General features: G+C 35.0%; 1 protein-coding gene across 2 annotated transcripts in view; it reads right to left on the bottom strand.

Annotated features, from left to right (window-relative positions):
• The window catches only part of LOC135842507 (uncharacterized), a 109,495-nt gene that overhangs the window by 27,010 nt on the left and 66,355 nt on the right, over positions 1–16,130 (bottom strand). The window contains exon 3 of one of the 2 annotated variants that reach the window (XM_065359999.1): positions 4,864–5,141. In XM_065359999.1, coding sequence (XP_065216071.1) covers positions 4,864–5,122 — 259 coding nt within the window. In that variant the 5' untranslated portion in view covers positions 5,123–5,141. Of the gene's footprint in view, positions 1–4,863; positions 5,486–16,130 lie in introns of those variants that run through there. The other variant, XM_065359998.1, reaches the window with a different exon arrangement.

The raw sequence follows: 16,130 nt of genomic DNA on the forward strand, positions 1-16,130 counted from the left end.
ACACACAGAGTAGTTCATAGATTGGAAGAGGGGGGGGGGGGGGGGGAGATAAAGGCTCAAACTGAAACTTTGGATAGGACGGAGTTGCTACCACTAAAGAAAACTTCAGATGAACATGGTGAATTTTTTGAAGATAGAAACAACACTTCTTGCGCTGATTTTGATAACTGGTTTGAACTGGTTCCAATTGGTTTTTACTATTATTTTCATTTCAACTTGCGAGCAAATTCTAAAATTTACAAAATCTCATTTACCTGCTCCAACTTTTCTCACGCAAACCACACAAAATAGGAGCTTTTTACCAACCAGTTCAAACCGGTTGCAACCACTTCATATTGATGTGAAATTGGCAAAAATTCAAAAATTCAACGTATTTCAAAATTACAATCATACTAGGAGTAATTTACAGCTTACAAACCACAATATCCAAAATTGTCGACTTTTTTAGAGAAAGAGTCAAACTGGTTGCAACTGGTTCATAATTGTTTCAAAACTATACAAATGCAAAAATTTATTTTAAAAACACATTTACTCATTTTTGAGATTCTGGACCTATTCAGTGAAAGTTGAGTAAAAATAGAACCGGTTGCAACTGGTTCATAATAAATTGAACTTGGTGCAAATTCAAAAAAAATTGATCGTAAAGTGACATTCATTTCAATTTTTAGCACGCAAACAACAATTCTCAAAGTTTTGGACTTTCCTGAATAACTAGTTAAACCAGTTGCAATTGGTTTGTAAAGAATTAAAATAATTTGAATCCTGAGGGGAGAATTTAAAAATTCATTTTAAAATCAAATTTACTCCAATTCTTACCACAAAAAATACATTTTCAAGATTCTAGAATCTTTCCATAAAAATTGAACCAGTTGCAACCAGTTTGTAGTGAATTAAAATTTTAACCCAGGGGCCAGAATTCAAAAATTTGATCACGGTATGAAATCACATCCATTCCAATTTACAACTTATAAACTTCAATTCTAAAAATTTTGAAACTCTCTGGAGAAAAAAATTGAACTGGTTGAAACTGGTTCATAATGTTTTGAAACAAGCGCAAATTTCAAAAATTTATTAAAAAGTTAAATCTACTCCAATTCTTACCACGCAACCCAAATTTTTGAGATTCTAGACCTTTTCAGCAAAAGTTGAACCGGTTGCAACAGGTTCATAATAAATTGAAACTGGTACAAATTCAAAAAATTGATCATAAAATGACATGAATTTCAATTGTTTACAGTTTACACACACCACAATTCTCAAGTTTTTAGAATTTTTTGGACAACAAGTTGAACTCGTTGTAACTGGTTTATAACAAATTGAAATTTGCATTGAACCGGATACTTAAATTCAAAAATTCTATTGTGGCATAAAATCACATCCATTGTAGTTTAAAACTCACAAAACTCAATTCTCAAAATTTTGAAACTTTTCACAGAGAGAGAGTTGAACTGGTTTATATTGGTTTTAAACTGGTTTCGAATTCAAACATTCACTATAAAGTCATATTTACTCAAATTTTTGGTTGGTTGAACAGGTTGCAACTGGTTTAGATTTACATAAAACTGTCAAAAAGTCAAAAATTTGTTGAATCCGCATTCATTTGAAATTTCAGCGCACCTACCAATGACAATTCACAAAATTTTGTAATTTTTTGGGGAACGAGTCTGTTTGCAGAATTTCAAAAAAAAAAGTTGAATTGCAAAATGTTGAGAAAAAAATTTGAACTGATTGAAAACAGTTTACATTGATTTTAATCCAATCGCAAATTCAAAAATTCCCTTCAAAATTTATTTACCTACTTCAATTTTTAGCTTGCACCCCACGTTTTCAAGATTCCAGAACTTTTCAGTGACAATTGAACCAGTTGCAACCAGTTCAGATTCATAAGAAACTGGTGAAATTCAAAAAATTGACAGAATTCCACATCTGTTTTAAATTACAGCCTACCAATGACAATTCACAAAATTTTGCAACTTTTTGGGAGAAGAAGTTGAACTGGTTGGAACTGGTTCATATTGATTTTGAACCAGTTGCGACTTCAGAAATTCACTTCAAAAATCACATTTACTCCAACATTTAGCTTGCAAACCACATTTTCAAGATTCCAGAACTTTTTCTAGTAAAAATTCAAAAATTTGAATATATTCTACATCCATTCTAAATTGCAGCGTACTAAAGACAATTCACAAAATTTTTGTAATTTTTTGGTGTATAAGTTGAATAACTGGTTGCAACTGGTTCATAATGATTTGACACAAAGAGTTAAATTCAAAATATCGATTGCAAAATCACATTTATTTTTATCCTTTTTTTAGCTCATAAGCCACATTTTTGAAATTTCAAACTTTGTTATCATTATGTTGAACCAGTTGCAACTGGTTCATGATGATCTAAAATCTGGCGAATTCGAATAATCGATTGGATACAAAATGATATTTATTCTAATTTTCATAGTACAATCTCACAGTTCTCTCGAAACTTTTGGGAAATCAAGTTAAACCGGTTGCAAAACATTATTTTTCAGGAATTAGAAATATTTTTCTTTTCAGAACAACCAGTTTTGAACATTTTAAGCCCAGAGATCAACATTATTTGAAATTCGAATTCTGGAAAATTTAGTACCAATTTTAACCGGTTTCGTTGATTTCTGACTTTAACATAATTTTTTTATGGCTAAAAAAATGATGAAACTTCAAAATGAAGTTTAAACCCAAGTGAGCAAAAAAATGCAAAATTCTCGACAATTTCAAAAATCATTTTTCAACCATTAGAAATTTTTTTTGAAAGGTAATCCAGAAAAATAGTTCCCCGAGCAACCAACTCATTTAAATTTTCTAAAAATCAAAAAATCTACAATAATTCTCAACCTTAAACCCAAAAGTATTTCAAGTTCAAATTTTCGTAAACTCCACGCAACCAGTTCAAAAAAACCACTATACCAAAGAAACACCTACACTCAAACGGCTCTCCAAACGGTGGAAAAAATCAGTTGCTTTCAATTACCAATACCATATTCTCGTTCTAAAATCATCTAAAACCACACCACATTCTCACAGTTCAACTCACCGGATTGTGAAATAGTAGAACGGCATAAATAAAAATAAAAATATACCGTTTGTACATAATATCATCCCATCGATATATCAACACAACTGGGTACAAGACAATAAATCGATAAAAGCAATTTAAACCAGTTGATATCTGTCATTTAGTATACATTATATGCTCACTACAAGCTTATCCGTTCACCATCCATTATTTCCATTCATACATATAGAAAGATCTCCACAAAAGCGAGCATCGCCAGATCCGAAGAAGGCTTTAACGATCATCTTTTCCTCTAACTTTTTCTCCACAAATACTCGTACATCGCTCTACATACGTATATATTTTCCGTATAAAATATACGTAGAAAAATGGCTCATTTGCCGTTACAAGCTTTCTCCGCACACGATCAGAATACAGTCACTTGGTATACGATGACTGGGTCATTAAAAAAATAACCTTATGAAAAATTACCTCCTAGAACACATCTTACAAGACCATTCGTAGTGAAGTGAAGCAAATGTCCTGTCTTCTGTATACTCGTATAATCCGAATTCCGATACTGACTCGAATTCCCAACCCATATATCGACTGATGTTAGCCATAAAATCGTAAATCATGAAAAATCTTGGTCGTATTTGCACACACGACGACGACGAAGACGACATTTCAACATCTCTGGACAACTTATCATTGATAATCTCGATCGCGTTTCAGTAGAACACCAGAGCAGCCACCCTGTGCCCATATATCACCAATATTTCCAATACATTAGCATATAAATTGTTTCCTCGAGTAGATATAAATTGGCGGCGAACTATACGAATTTATCGTCAGATAAAACGCATCCAGATCTTCGAATAAATTTCGGTTGCGTCTATTTTCCCCCCGTTCTGTTCGTGTGTTTTGGTTTCATCCGAAATCCAGAGCCAGACCTATTGTGCTATAATTTGGGATCATGCAAGGAGTCCACAAGACAGGAGACGGAGAGAGGCAATCCGGTAGCAAATTAAATCGGACATTCGGACAACCTACGACATACTCGACGGGGGTAATTAGAGACGTGCACGCGAAACATCCCGAGCCCAATATCTCGCCCTGAGCCGCATATGGTCGTGCAATCGACGACTCTGTGGTAAAATATGGCATTTTGCGAATACATTCCGTGAGTTGGGATTATAATCGGCGTGTACGAGATATCTACTCGTATAGAGGAGACCTACCTCGATATACTCGTAAGTCGACAAAGAGCCAGCAGCATCCTCTTTTCACAAACATTTATTAACACCCACCTCACAGGAGTACACAGCATATCTGTGTACGGTGAATCCTAATCAAGTACGACGATGCCATAGAGACATAGGTAAAGTCAAACAACCGAATATCTGTAGTGGGTATTGCCAGCGCAAGTTCAAGTCCAAGGGTGCAACCGTATTTACGGTGCCTGGGTTCGCTTTGTCTCTGTCTCCGTCTCTCTCTCTGTATGTCTCCCATAATGCAACAGTCGCAATCTGCGTATGCATAAGAGATGACTATCAACTGGTTGCCTTATTCTCTTCAACCGGTATAATAAATTCCATTCAGCCTACATCTCGCGCGATAAACTATTCGCCATGGTCTTACATTTCCTCTCACTATCTCTACATATATGCGATGTGCATCTAGTACTTCAATTATTATCGATTAAACTGATTCTAGATACGTATTGCCAACCACTCGTCGTACTATTTTTCCCCCAAAACTTAGCTTAGGAAACTCGATCTTATGGTTTGGTAAAAAATAAATAGTCTCGAGAAAAAAAAAACAAACAAGACTTACCCGAATGTGGTTTCGATTCCGAATACCGTTCTAATGCCCACGAACATAGATCACAAGTGGTAAGTCCGTCTGGCGAAATTTGATCCTCCAGGTAAGGCGGTCTGGGCGGCGGTGGTAAGAAGGCCCCAGACCAAAACGTCGAATCTGCTCGTAATAAATCGGACGATGATACTTCCGCCGTATCTTCTTCAATTGCCTCTGGCCATATCCACGTCGTATCATCGATATCTTCGGCGACCGAGCCCGAACCAACGCTCATATCAAACGATATCCTCCTCCTGCCAATACACGACCAAAAGTTAATCACTACTCCCAAGTCTAGTATCATCACAAAAAATGTCAAATTTATCAAAATTATCACTTCAAGGGCCGAAATTAATCCACATTATCAAAAAAATACGCGCAATTTTCGTGAAAAAAAAATAGTAAATAGAGACGTCAACGAAATTATACGTGTATAACATCAGCAGGTGTTATAATATTTTATACAAGCCACACAGCACAGAACAGCACAGCACCACGACCACTACACGACTTCGAGACATCTAACAACCAAATGATATTATTCGTTCCGCAGCCTGCTTGTTCCCTGTTCGATCCTTTTTTCGATCGTTTACCGATTTCGAACACAACAAACCGATTTAGGGTGTTTTTAGGTAGTATACCTTTTTGGAGAACCCTTATATGGCTACCTCTATCTCTCCTCCTAGGCTCTCGTTTGCCTTGATCTTGGCGCGATGAAGGACGCGGACGATGGGTCTCAGGATACATCCTAAGAAGCGATCCCTGCCTTGCACACTCTTATATATGTAGCAGTGTGGCAGTGTACGATTATGGAAAAACTCAGCGGGAACCTACCTCAACGTTGTACCCATTGTATGCGCCATCAATTTATACACATTTATATACAACTATCTTGTTAAAAACTACTAGAAATTGTACCCACCGTAGGTCGTCTCTTCGCCCATATCATATGAGGAGAAGAAGACGATGAAGACGAACCACAACTGACTGCAGTTCGCGTGCTGCTTGCTGCCGATCTATTCGATGATGGTAACATCTTCATTAACGCGAGACGCGACCCATCTCGTCCTATTTTATTCTTTTCATCTGCTGCATATTATACATTATAGGTATACCGTATCATTTATTCTCGCCCTCGTGTATAGATATCCTTTGCAATACTTCGGCGAGATGGGTTAATTTTTTGATTAAATATTTATTTTATAGCTTTGTTGATCGAGTATTTGATTGATTTTCGAATGGATTTGGGCTGAGGGGAAGGGTAGGTATTGTCAATTTTTTTCTAGTGAAATTGCCTCACTCTTCGGGCAACCATTTGAATGGGTTAGGAATTGACCGATAAAGTTAAATAATTGTCTATACTTTTATTCGAAATATTTTCAAAAACAGAGCTCCTTACAAGGGTAATATCAATCTAAACCAGTTGAAAATGTTGAAACCGAGCAAATTTTAAAAAATTCAAATTTGAGCGAAAAATTGGAAAAAATTGAAATTTTATCAAGTCAACTTAAGAGGCTGGAATTTGGTTTATATTTTGTTTTCGACCTCCCGAGTATATTGGTAATGGTTGCAAACAGTTCTTGAATCTTAAGCAGATTTTTATTTATTTTTTTCTTCATAAAGACCTAATTTCTTACTGGAGACAACTTTGGGTTTGAACTGACACAAGAAAATATTGAACATATGTGCCTGAATTGATCAAATGGGTCACAGAGATGGTAATTCCGAGTTTGCAGGTGCTGAATTTCATTTTCATGGAAAACTGGAGAATCCGAGAATCCGCTGGAGGCTCCAGAACTATTTGAAACCATCACCAATCGACTCACAATCAGGACTCAGAAAGTAGAAAAAATGTTCGCATATGAGTATTTTTTTCTCTCTTTTTTTCAAAAATAATCACTGCAGAAAATTTTGGATTTGAACCGGTACTCATCGACACAAAAGATTTGAAATTTCATTTTTTTTCATTTTTTTTCAGGAATTCACCAACTGGTCAAATTGGAAGTGTCATTCCTGAAATTTTGCAATAAGGACTTAATTTGTAGGCATTAAAATTTATTTTTGGCCCCTTGACAGCAATTTGAAATAATTTCTGGAGACTTATTAAGATATTGAAAAATTGCTGGCGGATCTAGAATTGCCAAAAACTCGCAATTGAATAAATTAATTGCATTATAGTTCACTTTGCAGAAAACATTTTGTATTTCGTGAAAACAATTGAAAATTGAAAAGTGCCTGTTCAAAAGGTGCTCTTGTGAGCAAAATTCAACTAAAATCTGATGTTTTGAAATTTTTTTAATTTTTTGTACTTACTTGATAAAAAAATTGATTTATAGAAGAATTGAACGTTCCACGAATAAGTAAAGAGAAACAAAATTACAGAAAATAAAATTCTACATCAGATGAGTGTGATTTGTTTCTGTACAGGTGTTTTTTTCCTTACAAATTTTCTCAGTAAAATTCAACAAAACATTGATTTCTTTTTTTTGCAGAGGTAATAAAGAATTTTTTTGACGTTTAAACAAGTGTAACAGATTTTGAAAAATAAAAAATGGATATTTTTCATTACTTTTCACAAAAAATTTTTTCAATTTCGCTCACAAAATCAGCTCATTGTCCTCAAGTTTGAACAAAATTTTCCAATTTTCAATTTTGTAAGATAGGTACTTTTAAAGCAAATCTTGATCAGGGGTGCCAAAAGTCGATCAATAATGGGAGGTCAACATTTGACACTTGCCGATCTATATTTTTCACTTTGCCTCTTTCCAACCTTTTAGGCAGTCTTTTTTCATACATATTCCTTCGATTTATCTCAACTTGAAAAAATCCTTGCTTTGTTAAACAGTTCAATTTTTAGGGAAGGAAAAGGGTAGGTATTCTTTTAATTAGAATTTCTCAAAAATAAAATCATGTTTTCCATTTCACTTTTCAACTTTAGAAGTTACAAAGTCTTTTAACAAAATCAACTGAGGTTTGTGATTGTTGACCCCCCCCCCTCTTTCCCTCCAGCACCTCAGCAACATTCTATATCGATCTTTCCGTAGCCCAAAAAAAGCAAGCAGATGAGGAGGGGTGAAAGGGATGTTCCTTGACATGTCAAATAACTTTTTTGACATTACATGTCAAATAACTATTACGTGTCAAATAACATGTAAAATTACATTTGAGAATGTAAAATAATTCAGCCAATCACAGACAAGGAAAATTCACTGATAACAACTGATAACTCAGTAATTTTTCAGCTTAAGAATGAATTATGAATGATTACGAGTCAAAATTCGTTTCAAAATGGAAAAATTTTAAATAAATTACCACCAGTAAGGCTGTAAAGAGTAACACTTTCATTTCATCTCATGAAATAACGTTAAAAACACAAAATCACAGTCGAGTCAATGAAAATTTATTCATTAATATCATTATTCGGATTTGTTTTCACAATCATTGTTCTTCCAACAGTACCCTTTGGTCTCATCTCATTCCTTTTCACATTTATTTTCACAAAACTTTCAAATCTAATTATACTCAAATTTCAAATCAACGCAAATGAGTTCAAACTAAGTTCAGTTCAACATCAAAGAAAAGAAACTTCAAAGTTCAAAATTTCAATCAAATACTGAAATACTTGACACTTGTTAATTGGCTTGTGAGAATTCGATTTTGAGCATTTTTGTGTTTTTTTTTACATTTTTTAGTTATTTGACATGTGTCAAATAATTCGCGTTATTTGACAATGTAAAATTACGTTATTTTACACGGTTATTTTACTGTAAAATAACTCGTGTTATTTGACGGAACATCCCTGGCGCGGGGGGGCGGGGCTGGCCGTGAAACTTCGACTGAACGTCGGTTTTTCATCACAATTTCGCCCCCTCCCCTCACCTACCTCTACCACTCACCCCTCACAATTTGCTCAAATCTTGAATTGGCAACATATTCCAAACCAACGTCCTCGAAACCCATGATTTCGTTATGTATGTCGATTTTTCATCAAAAATCCCCACATCATATTCGAGACCGACGCTCTCGAACCTATGACTTCGATATGCGTATCGATTTTAAGTCAAAATTTCATCCCCCTCATCCCTTTGAATTTGACAAGGGTAGTGAACATTTCGACCCGTGTATTTTTGAAAACCCATGAAATTTATGCAGAACCCCCCTCTCCTCCTCACCCTCACTGAACTCTCAAGATAAGGGTATGAGAGGCTACAATAGATCCTAAAACATTAAACATGAGCCGTAGAATCCGAAAATTGCTATTATAATCTCGTCCAAAGAAAGGTAAGTCATGTAAGCCCGAAAAACTGCATTTTTGGGATATTTTTGAGGAAAAAGCAGTGTTGTCAGTTTAAAACGATACCATACGTTTAAAACGTTTAAAACACTGTTTTAAACGTCGAGAAAAAAACCGACAGTGTTTAAAACAAAATTCTGTTTAAAATGTTTTTTTTTTGTTTTAAACAAGTTTTTTTTCAACTCAAATTTTCTAAAAAAACACGTTTTTTTTTTAATTTCTCGTTGAAAAAGTAGTGAAATTGAAGGAACTGAATTTTTAGATTTTCATTCTTCTTCCTATACTTTTTTTTTGAAGGCAAATTTTGTGTTTTGATTTAAATTTTTTGATATTTCTTGAGCCATATAGCTATTTTATGACGTCTCATCTCAAAAGTTGATGACTGGATAACGTATATTTGAAAAATTGAATCCAAAACGAATGAATTTGTGTTAAAAACTTGTTTAAAACACATGAGAATCCAGCAGTTTAAAAAAACAACGTTTGTTTTGTCTTTAAAAAAAAAAAAAAAAAAAAAAAAAAACGTTTTTTTTCAACACTGGGAAAAAGTCAAAATCCTCAGCTGGAAAATCTCAAATTTGAGACACTCCCTCCCCCTCGGATCTTGAAAGTAATGGCATTTTTAAATTCAGCGGAGTTCAATTATATGAAAATGACCCCGAGGATCAGCCAGACTGCCAGATGACCACATTTTGAAAAATGAAAGGCTGGACCCCCCTTTTGAACCCCCTATGCCCCTCTTATGGGGGTTGGCGAATGTCTCCCGTGCTTGAAAATTTTTTAGACAGTAGGTACATACATTAGGTATGCATATTTTTTTGTTCACTTGCTTGGCTTGAGAGCTTCAAAAACTGATTCGTAAGCATATTTTGTTGTAACAACTTCTTCGAACCCTATAATGAGTGGATAACTTGTAAATAACACAACCGAACAATCAAAGCAGCTCATTTTAAATCGAGAATTCGCACACATTGCAAACCTCACGAATAAGTAATAAAACTACCGTAATACGAGACCAATAATGAGGCAAAAATTATGATCGATCTACCGATCAATCATCTCACCACACCGAATGTTTCTGGCCAAAATGTCGAACTACCAACAGTATCTGCGAATATCACCTACACAACACACATCTGCCACATCAAAGGGCAAAAGAACGGATATCTTTGCCATTTATTATCAACATTTATACCTATTATAGATGCACTTTGTACATATCTTGTAGGTACATACGACTACACGTTTACAGTCAAGGATCCGCCTTTCTCGATCCTTTTCTCTCTTTTCAGTTCACCCACAATTGCTTTATTCCAATACGTGTTCTATCTTTAGGCGATCAATGTACAAATAGTCGAAGATGCCGAAAACCTTTACGTACAAAAAAGGTTACAAGTAAAATTTAATCATTCTTTTGTCCGTAACATTAGCAAGTCGAGTCTAAAATGACCATACACGATACACTAGGCTTTCACCCTTTCACCGGGATGTCTTTTCATACCTTTGGGCCTTTGTCGCCTATGTTGTATCGACAATATTGATGATGTCTCCGAAGGGAATGTCACTTTTTTGATTTCCTTTATCCTAGCAGAGCGTACAGTGTGCATATTTCAGATCGAATAAATCCACTTATAAATATACCTGCGCGCTTTCGCTGGTTCTTTATGCTTACTCTAAGAGTTAGCCTAATCTCTCGTGACAAGTTGGAAATATCGGAATTCCACAACCGGGCCCATTTAGCGTTCAGTACTAACTATAAGATCACCGCATCAAAAACAATAGATCTCGTATAGCACATAGATGGACAAAGAGATGAGAGATGAAGGCGAAGGCGAAACATCACACACACGCAGCAGATGTAACAGCCTAATATGCGGTAGCCATTACTTGAAAAGATACCCTAATTCTACACACACAATATGTTTAATGACGCGAGCAGCATCTTGTACATGTGAGAGAAAATAAAGTTATTATCGCGTCTCTGTAGCATGTTGCGAAGAAGAGACTGAAGGCATAGGCGGCGCGCCGAGTAGTGCAGGATCCGGTATAATTAGACTAACGAGGCGAAGGCGTTAGGGTCTTTGATTACATTTAATGATAATGCGGTTACTCTACTCTTTTTTTTTTTTACCCATTTTTATTCTATTTATCGGTATCTTTCTCACTCGATCGCTCTGTTATTCTTCCAAGAACCACTATTTTAAATCACAGCGATGTTCGCCGCGCTCGGCTACGTGCTGCGATCGACTGAACGACCGACCGACCCGTTAATCATGTAAACAATTCGATTATCGATATGTAACCGAGTATATTATGGGAACGTAAATATAACTCACCGAAAATCCGACCGAAATTTCTTAACAGGTTTATAATTAATGGATAGAGTGGACTGGACCGATGATGTGAGGACGTGATCTGCTACAAGGTGGTGCGATTTTTCGCTCGCCCTTATCATCTTAATTCATCGGGTTCACTGTGTATTTCAACTAGGCTGATTAATGTCGGCGCCGAACGCCTTGATTTTACCTAACGACATATTTATTCTTTACGAGTGTTTTGTTCGTCACGTCAGGTGTTAGAAGAAGGGAGGAGGAGACCTTTTTTGAAAGTTTAAGAATTGCAGAGATGCGAAATTCCTCGTTTGGAACGATGAAGGCAGAACTGAATTGAAAATTGAAAAAAAGTTATGAGACGATGTCATATGGACATGGGAAAAATTCTGAGTCCTTCTCCTGAGCCAGTTCGCCCTCCAAGTAGGACTCAAAATACTCTATTCGTAATTTAACGAGATTTCAAGGAAATTTGAGAACCCATAAAAATGCAAAAAAGGTTCAGGGAATATCTCAAGTTTTCTGATGTGAAAAATCAAACTCCTGGTGTGGAATCAAATTGAACATCTGTAATAAGTCGATTTGAAGCACATTTAAAAACGGTCTACATCCATAAAAATATGGGCTAAATCGTAGAAATCTCTCCCCCCCCAACGATGCTTATCGTCAAAACAAACAAAATTTTTATCAAATAGTAAGTTTTTTGAAAATCAGAAAATTTCAAGTCTCACGTACCTAAGCGACGATCCACCAAAGACTCAATCCAGGTACCAAAAATTGAGAGAATTGTAAAGTTCAACTGTCAAAGTTTGCCCTACTCCCCCTCCCCTCCCCACAGAAAATAAAACCAAAAACCAAGGCAATATTTCGAATAAAAATATCGAGCAATTTTTATTTTTTTTGGAATTTTATTTTGAAAATAAACCAGAAAACTGGACATAGGTATATTTTTTTATTCATTAAAAATGGTACCTGCAATTTTGGACGTGGGATTTTCACTTTTCCACAAAAGTTCATCAAACAGGACGACTTGAAAAAGCAGCACAAAAACAAAACTTTTAGCAAGAATTTTTCTAAAACATACTTCAGTTTCTTAAGAGTGCGGTGGGAGGGGGGATTGGATCAAAAATTCTGTTCAGGTCAGAAAATTAAAAGAAAAAACGAAATTCCAAAAGAAAAAGAGGATAAATGAAAAATTATAAAATTCAATTTAAAAAATTGGGAAATCAAAAATCTTTCACAATTTTTGGAAAAATGAGACATATTTGGAAAAAAGGAAGATTTTTTGACAATTTTGACAATGAGCAAGGCTTTTGAATTTTGTTAGATTAAAAATTTCATTCTTGTTAACATTTTCTAATTTTCAAAAAAAAAAAAAAAAAAAAAAACAAGAATGAATAAATTCTGAAAAAAGATTTTATTTACAGGCTCAAAAAAAGAAAAAAACCAGGACCTTCCTGTAAATTTTGTAAGAGAACGAGACTTTTGACACAAATTTTTTTATGTTTTGAGAAGAAGAGCGGTTGAGTCAAATTTTGATCAAGTTGAAATTTTTTTGGGTAATGTTTATCTATTTTCAAAAAAAACTGAAATAAACAAAGTTCTAAAAGTTAAAAAAAAACAAGGTGAATAGAAAATTTTAAATGTTTTATTCGTTTGAAAATACAACTTTTTTAAATTTTTGTGAAGAAACGAGATTTTTGGCCATTTTAGAAAAAAAAGAAACTGTTTGACAATTTTGGCCGAAAATAAGATTTTTTGGCAAATCAGGGCTTTTGACAAGATTTTTTGAATTTTTAAAAAGAGGAAGCGGCAGGGTCAAAATTTATTTTAGTTAAGTCAAATGTCTATGTTTCAATTTTTCTGTTTTCAAACAGACCAGAAAAAGCAAAATTCTGAAAAAAATCGCCGATTTGTAAAAATAAAAAAAAACAGCACCTTTTTGCAATTTTGGTAAAAAAAGCGATACTTTTTGACAATTTATACATACCAGAATAGAAGGGCTTTTGAAAGGAATTTTTTTGAATGATTCAATGGAAAATCAAATTTTGACCACCCTTCTTCAAATTTATGTAAAAATGATTAAAAGCTCCTAAAGTTGTGTCAACAACAAAATTTGAAACTGGTTGCAACCGGTTGCATATTGGTTTTGAATGAATTTCCTCACGTTTTTAATTTTTAAAAGTCAAATTTTGGCCACTCTGCTTCAAAAATTTATGTGAAAAAGATTAGAAGCTCCTAAAGTTATGTCAACAAAAATTTTTTAAACTGGTTCCAACCGGTTGCATATTGGTTTTGAATGAATTTCCTCACGTTTTCAATTTTTTCAAGTCAAATTTTGGCCGCTCTGCTTCAAATTTATGTAAAAATGATTGGAGCTCCTAAAAGTCATGTTGACACAAAAATAAGAAACTGGTTTCAACCGGTTGGGTTGCATATTGGGTTTGAATGATCCTCACGTTTTTAATTTTTGAAAGTCAAATTTTAGCCACTCTGCTTCAAATTTATGTGAAAATGATTAGAAGCTCCTAAAGTCATGTTAACACAAAAATAAGAAACTGGTTCGAACCAGTTGCATGTTGCTTTTGAATGAATTTCCTGACGTTTTTAATTTTTAAAAGTCAAATTTTGACCACCCTTCTTCAAATATATGTAAAAATGATTAGAAGCTCCTAAAGTCATGTCATACAAAAATAAGAAACTGGTTTCAACCGGTTGCATATTGGTTTTGAATGAATTTCCTCGTGTTTTTATTTTTTGAAAGTCAAATTTTGGCTGCTCTGCTTCAAATTTATGTGAAAATGATTGGAGCTCCTAAAAGGCATATTGACACAAAAATGAGAAACTGGTTTCAACCGGTTGCATATTGGTTTTGAATGAATTTCATCACGTTTGGTCTTTATGGATTCGAAGTTTTCAATTTTCGAAAGTCAAATTTTTACCACCCTGCTTCAAATTCATGTAAAAATGATTAGAAGCTCTCAAAGTCACGTCAACACATAAATAATATGAAACTGGTTCAAACGGTTGCATACACAATCTCTATAGAATTTCCTGCCGTTTGATATTTGAGATTCCAATTTTTTCATTTTTCAAAGTCAAATTTTGAATGGAGATTTTCAAAACACGTTTCAGAGGATTTTTGGTCAATTTTCTTCACCAATCAGGATGGAAACAGTCAATGAAACTGGTTTAAAGCCACTTTTTATCGTAAGTACCTAAAATAATTTTTTTATGAGTGCTCTCGTTTCATTGACCAATCATTATTGGCCTAAACTTGAGAAAAATGGTGGCAACATCCATTTAAAACCAGCTCTGAAAAGTTTGCATGCAACCGCTTCGAACCAGTTTATTTTAATGCTGTATTAGCTTTTAGTGTATCTAATCATTTCTAAATGAATTTCGATCCTTAATTTCACTCAAAGGCTTTCACAAAATATCATTTTATGCGAAGATAATTGGTTTGAAGCGGTTGCATTGTCCTGTTTTGCTTTAAAAATTTGAGAAACCAACAAAAAATTCATTCAGAATGATTCACTTTAAATTTTTGATCTGCAGCGATCACTCCTGCCTTTTCCATCATTATGGAAACCTAAAAGTACATATATCCCATCTAAAATTTGGTCACTTATTGCCCGGACACCCTGTACTGTATGGACATGACGTTGAGGAAATAGCAGCGTATCTTTTTAGCATTTTACTCTTCTTCGGACGTGTTGGTCTCTCGGTACGTGCGGTAATTAATGACCGATAATATATCAATGCTGTATTATCGTCGTCGTTTGGTGCCTCAACCTCTATAAAGCGACGCATATTCTCTAACGGGTCTCCTTTAGTCGTCCGAGAGTTAAGAAGTATACGTATTTATCAAAACGAATGGGATTTTTCTTGCATTAGAGCTAGACGAGCATCGCAGACAGAGATTTATCGCGCAACGTTTACTTTTGTTTTGTTTCGGCGTTCGCCCTCTCGGACCTCTCTTTACACTTTCACGTTAATTAGCGCGTGTTCAAGTTATTCAAATATGTCATCGGGGGTCCTTGGGGGAGCTCTAACATAGATACTACGAATCTCACGAGCTCAGGTGCGTCTGATTCATCATCGATCTCTCTACATGTGTAGTGCTATAAGATTAACCTGATCGCTCGCGATGGATATGTTTAGGTGACAGATGGTACAACTCGCGTATACGATGACTGTAAGGCGAGATCATCGATTCGTGTCTAATTTAGCGAGAATAGAACGAGCCGAGCCAGGGTTTCTTTCGTATGTATAAGAGTAAAGAAACCCATTCTGTCTTAGCGAATCGATGAAGCGTAATTTGCAATATCTCTAATAGTACTGTTCATGGAGAGCCAAATCGACCAGGGCAGCGAGACAGGAAGTGAGGAATTTTTAGCTTCGATGATCAACCATAGCATATGGTCGCTTCAAAGCCTGTGCTGACGGGCGGGGACAGAGTACAGCGGCAGCTTCTGTGTATTTACCTGCTGCGGTGTATCTTCGAAGGTGGTAACTAGCCGTGGTGACGTTTTAATTAATCCACCGTCGAGTATACTACACGTATACCTACAATATACATGTGCGTTGTGTACCCAGACCTACGTATATAATCAAAT

Source organism: Planococcus citri, chromosome 4 (assembly GCF_950023065.1).
Source record: "Planococcus citri chromosome 4, ihPlaCitr1.1, whole genome shotgun sequence".
Classification (NCBI taxonomy): Eukaryota; Metazoa; Arthropoda; class Insecta; order Hemiptera; family Pseudococcidae; genus Planococcus; species Planococcus citri.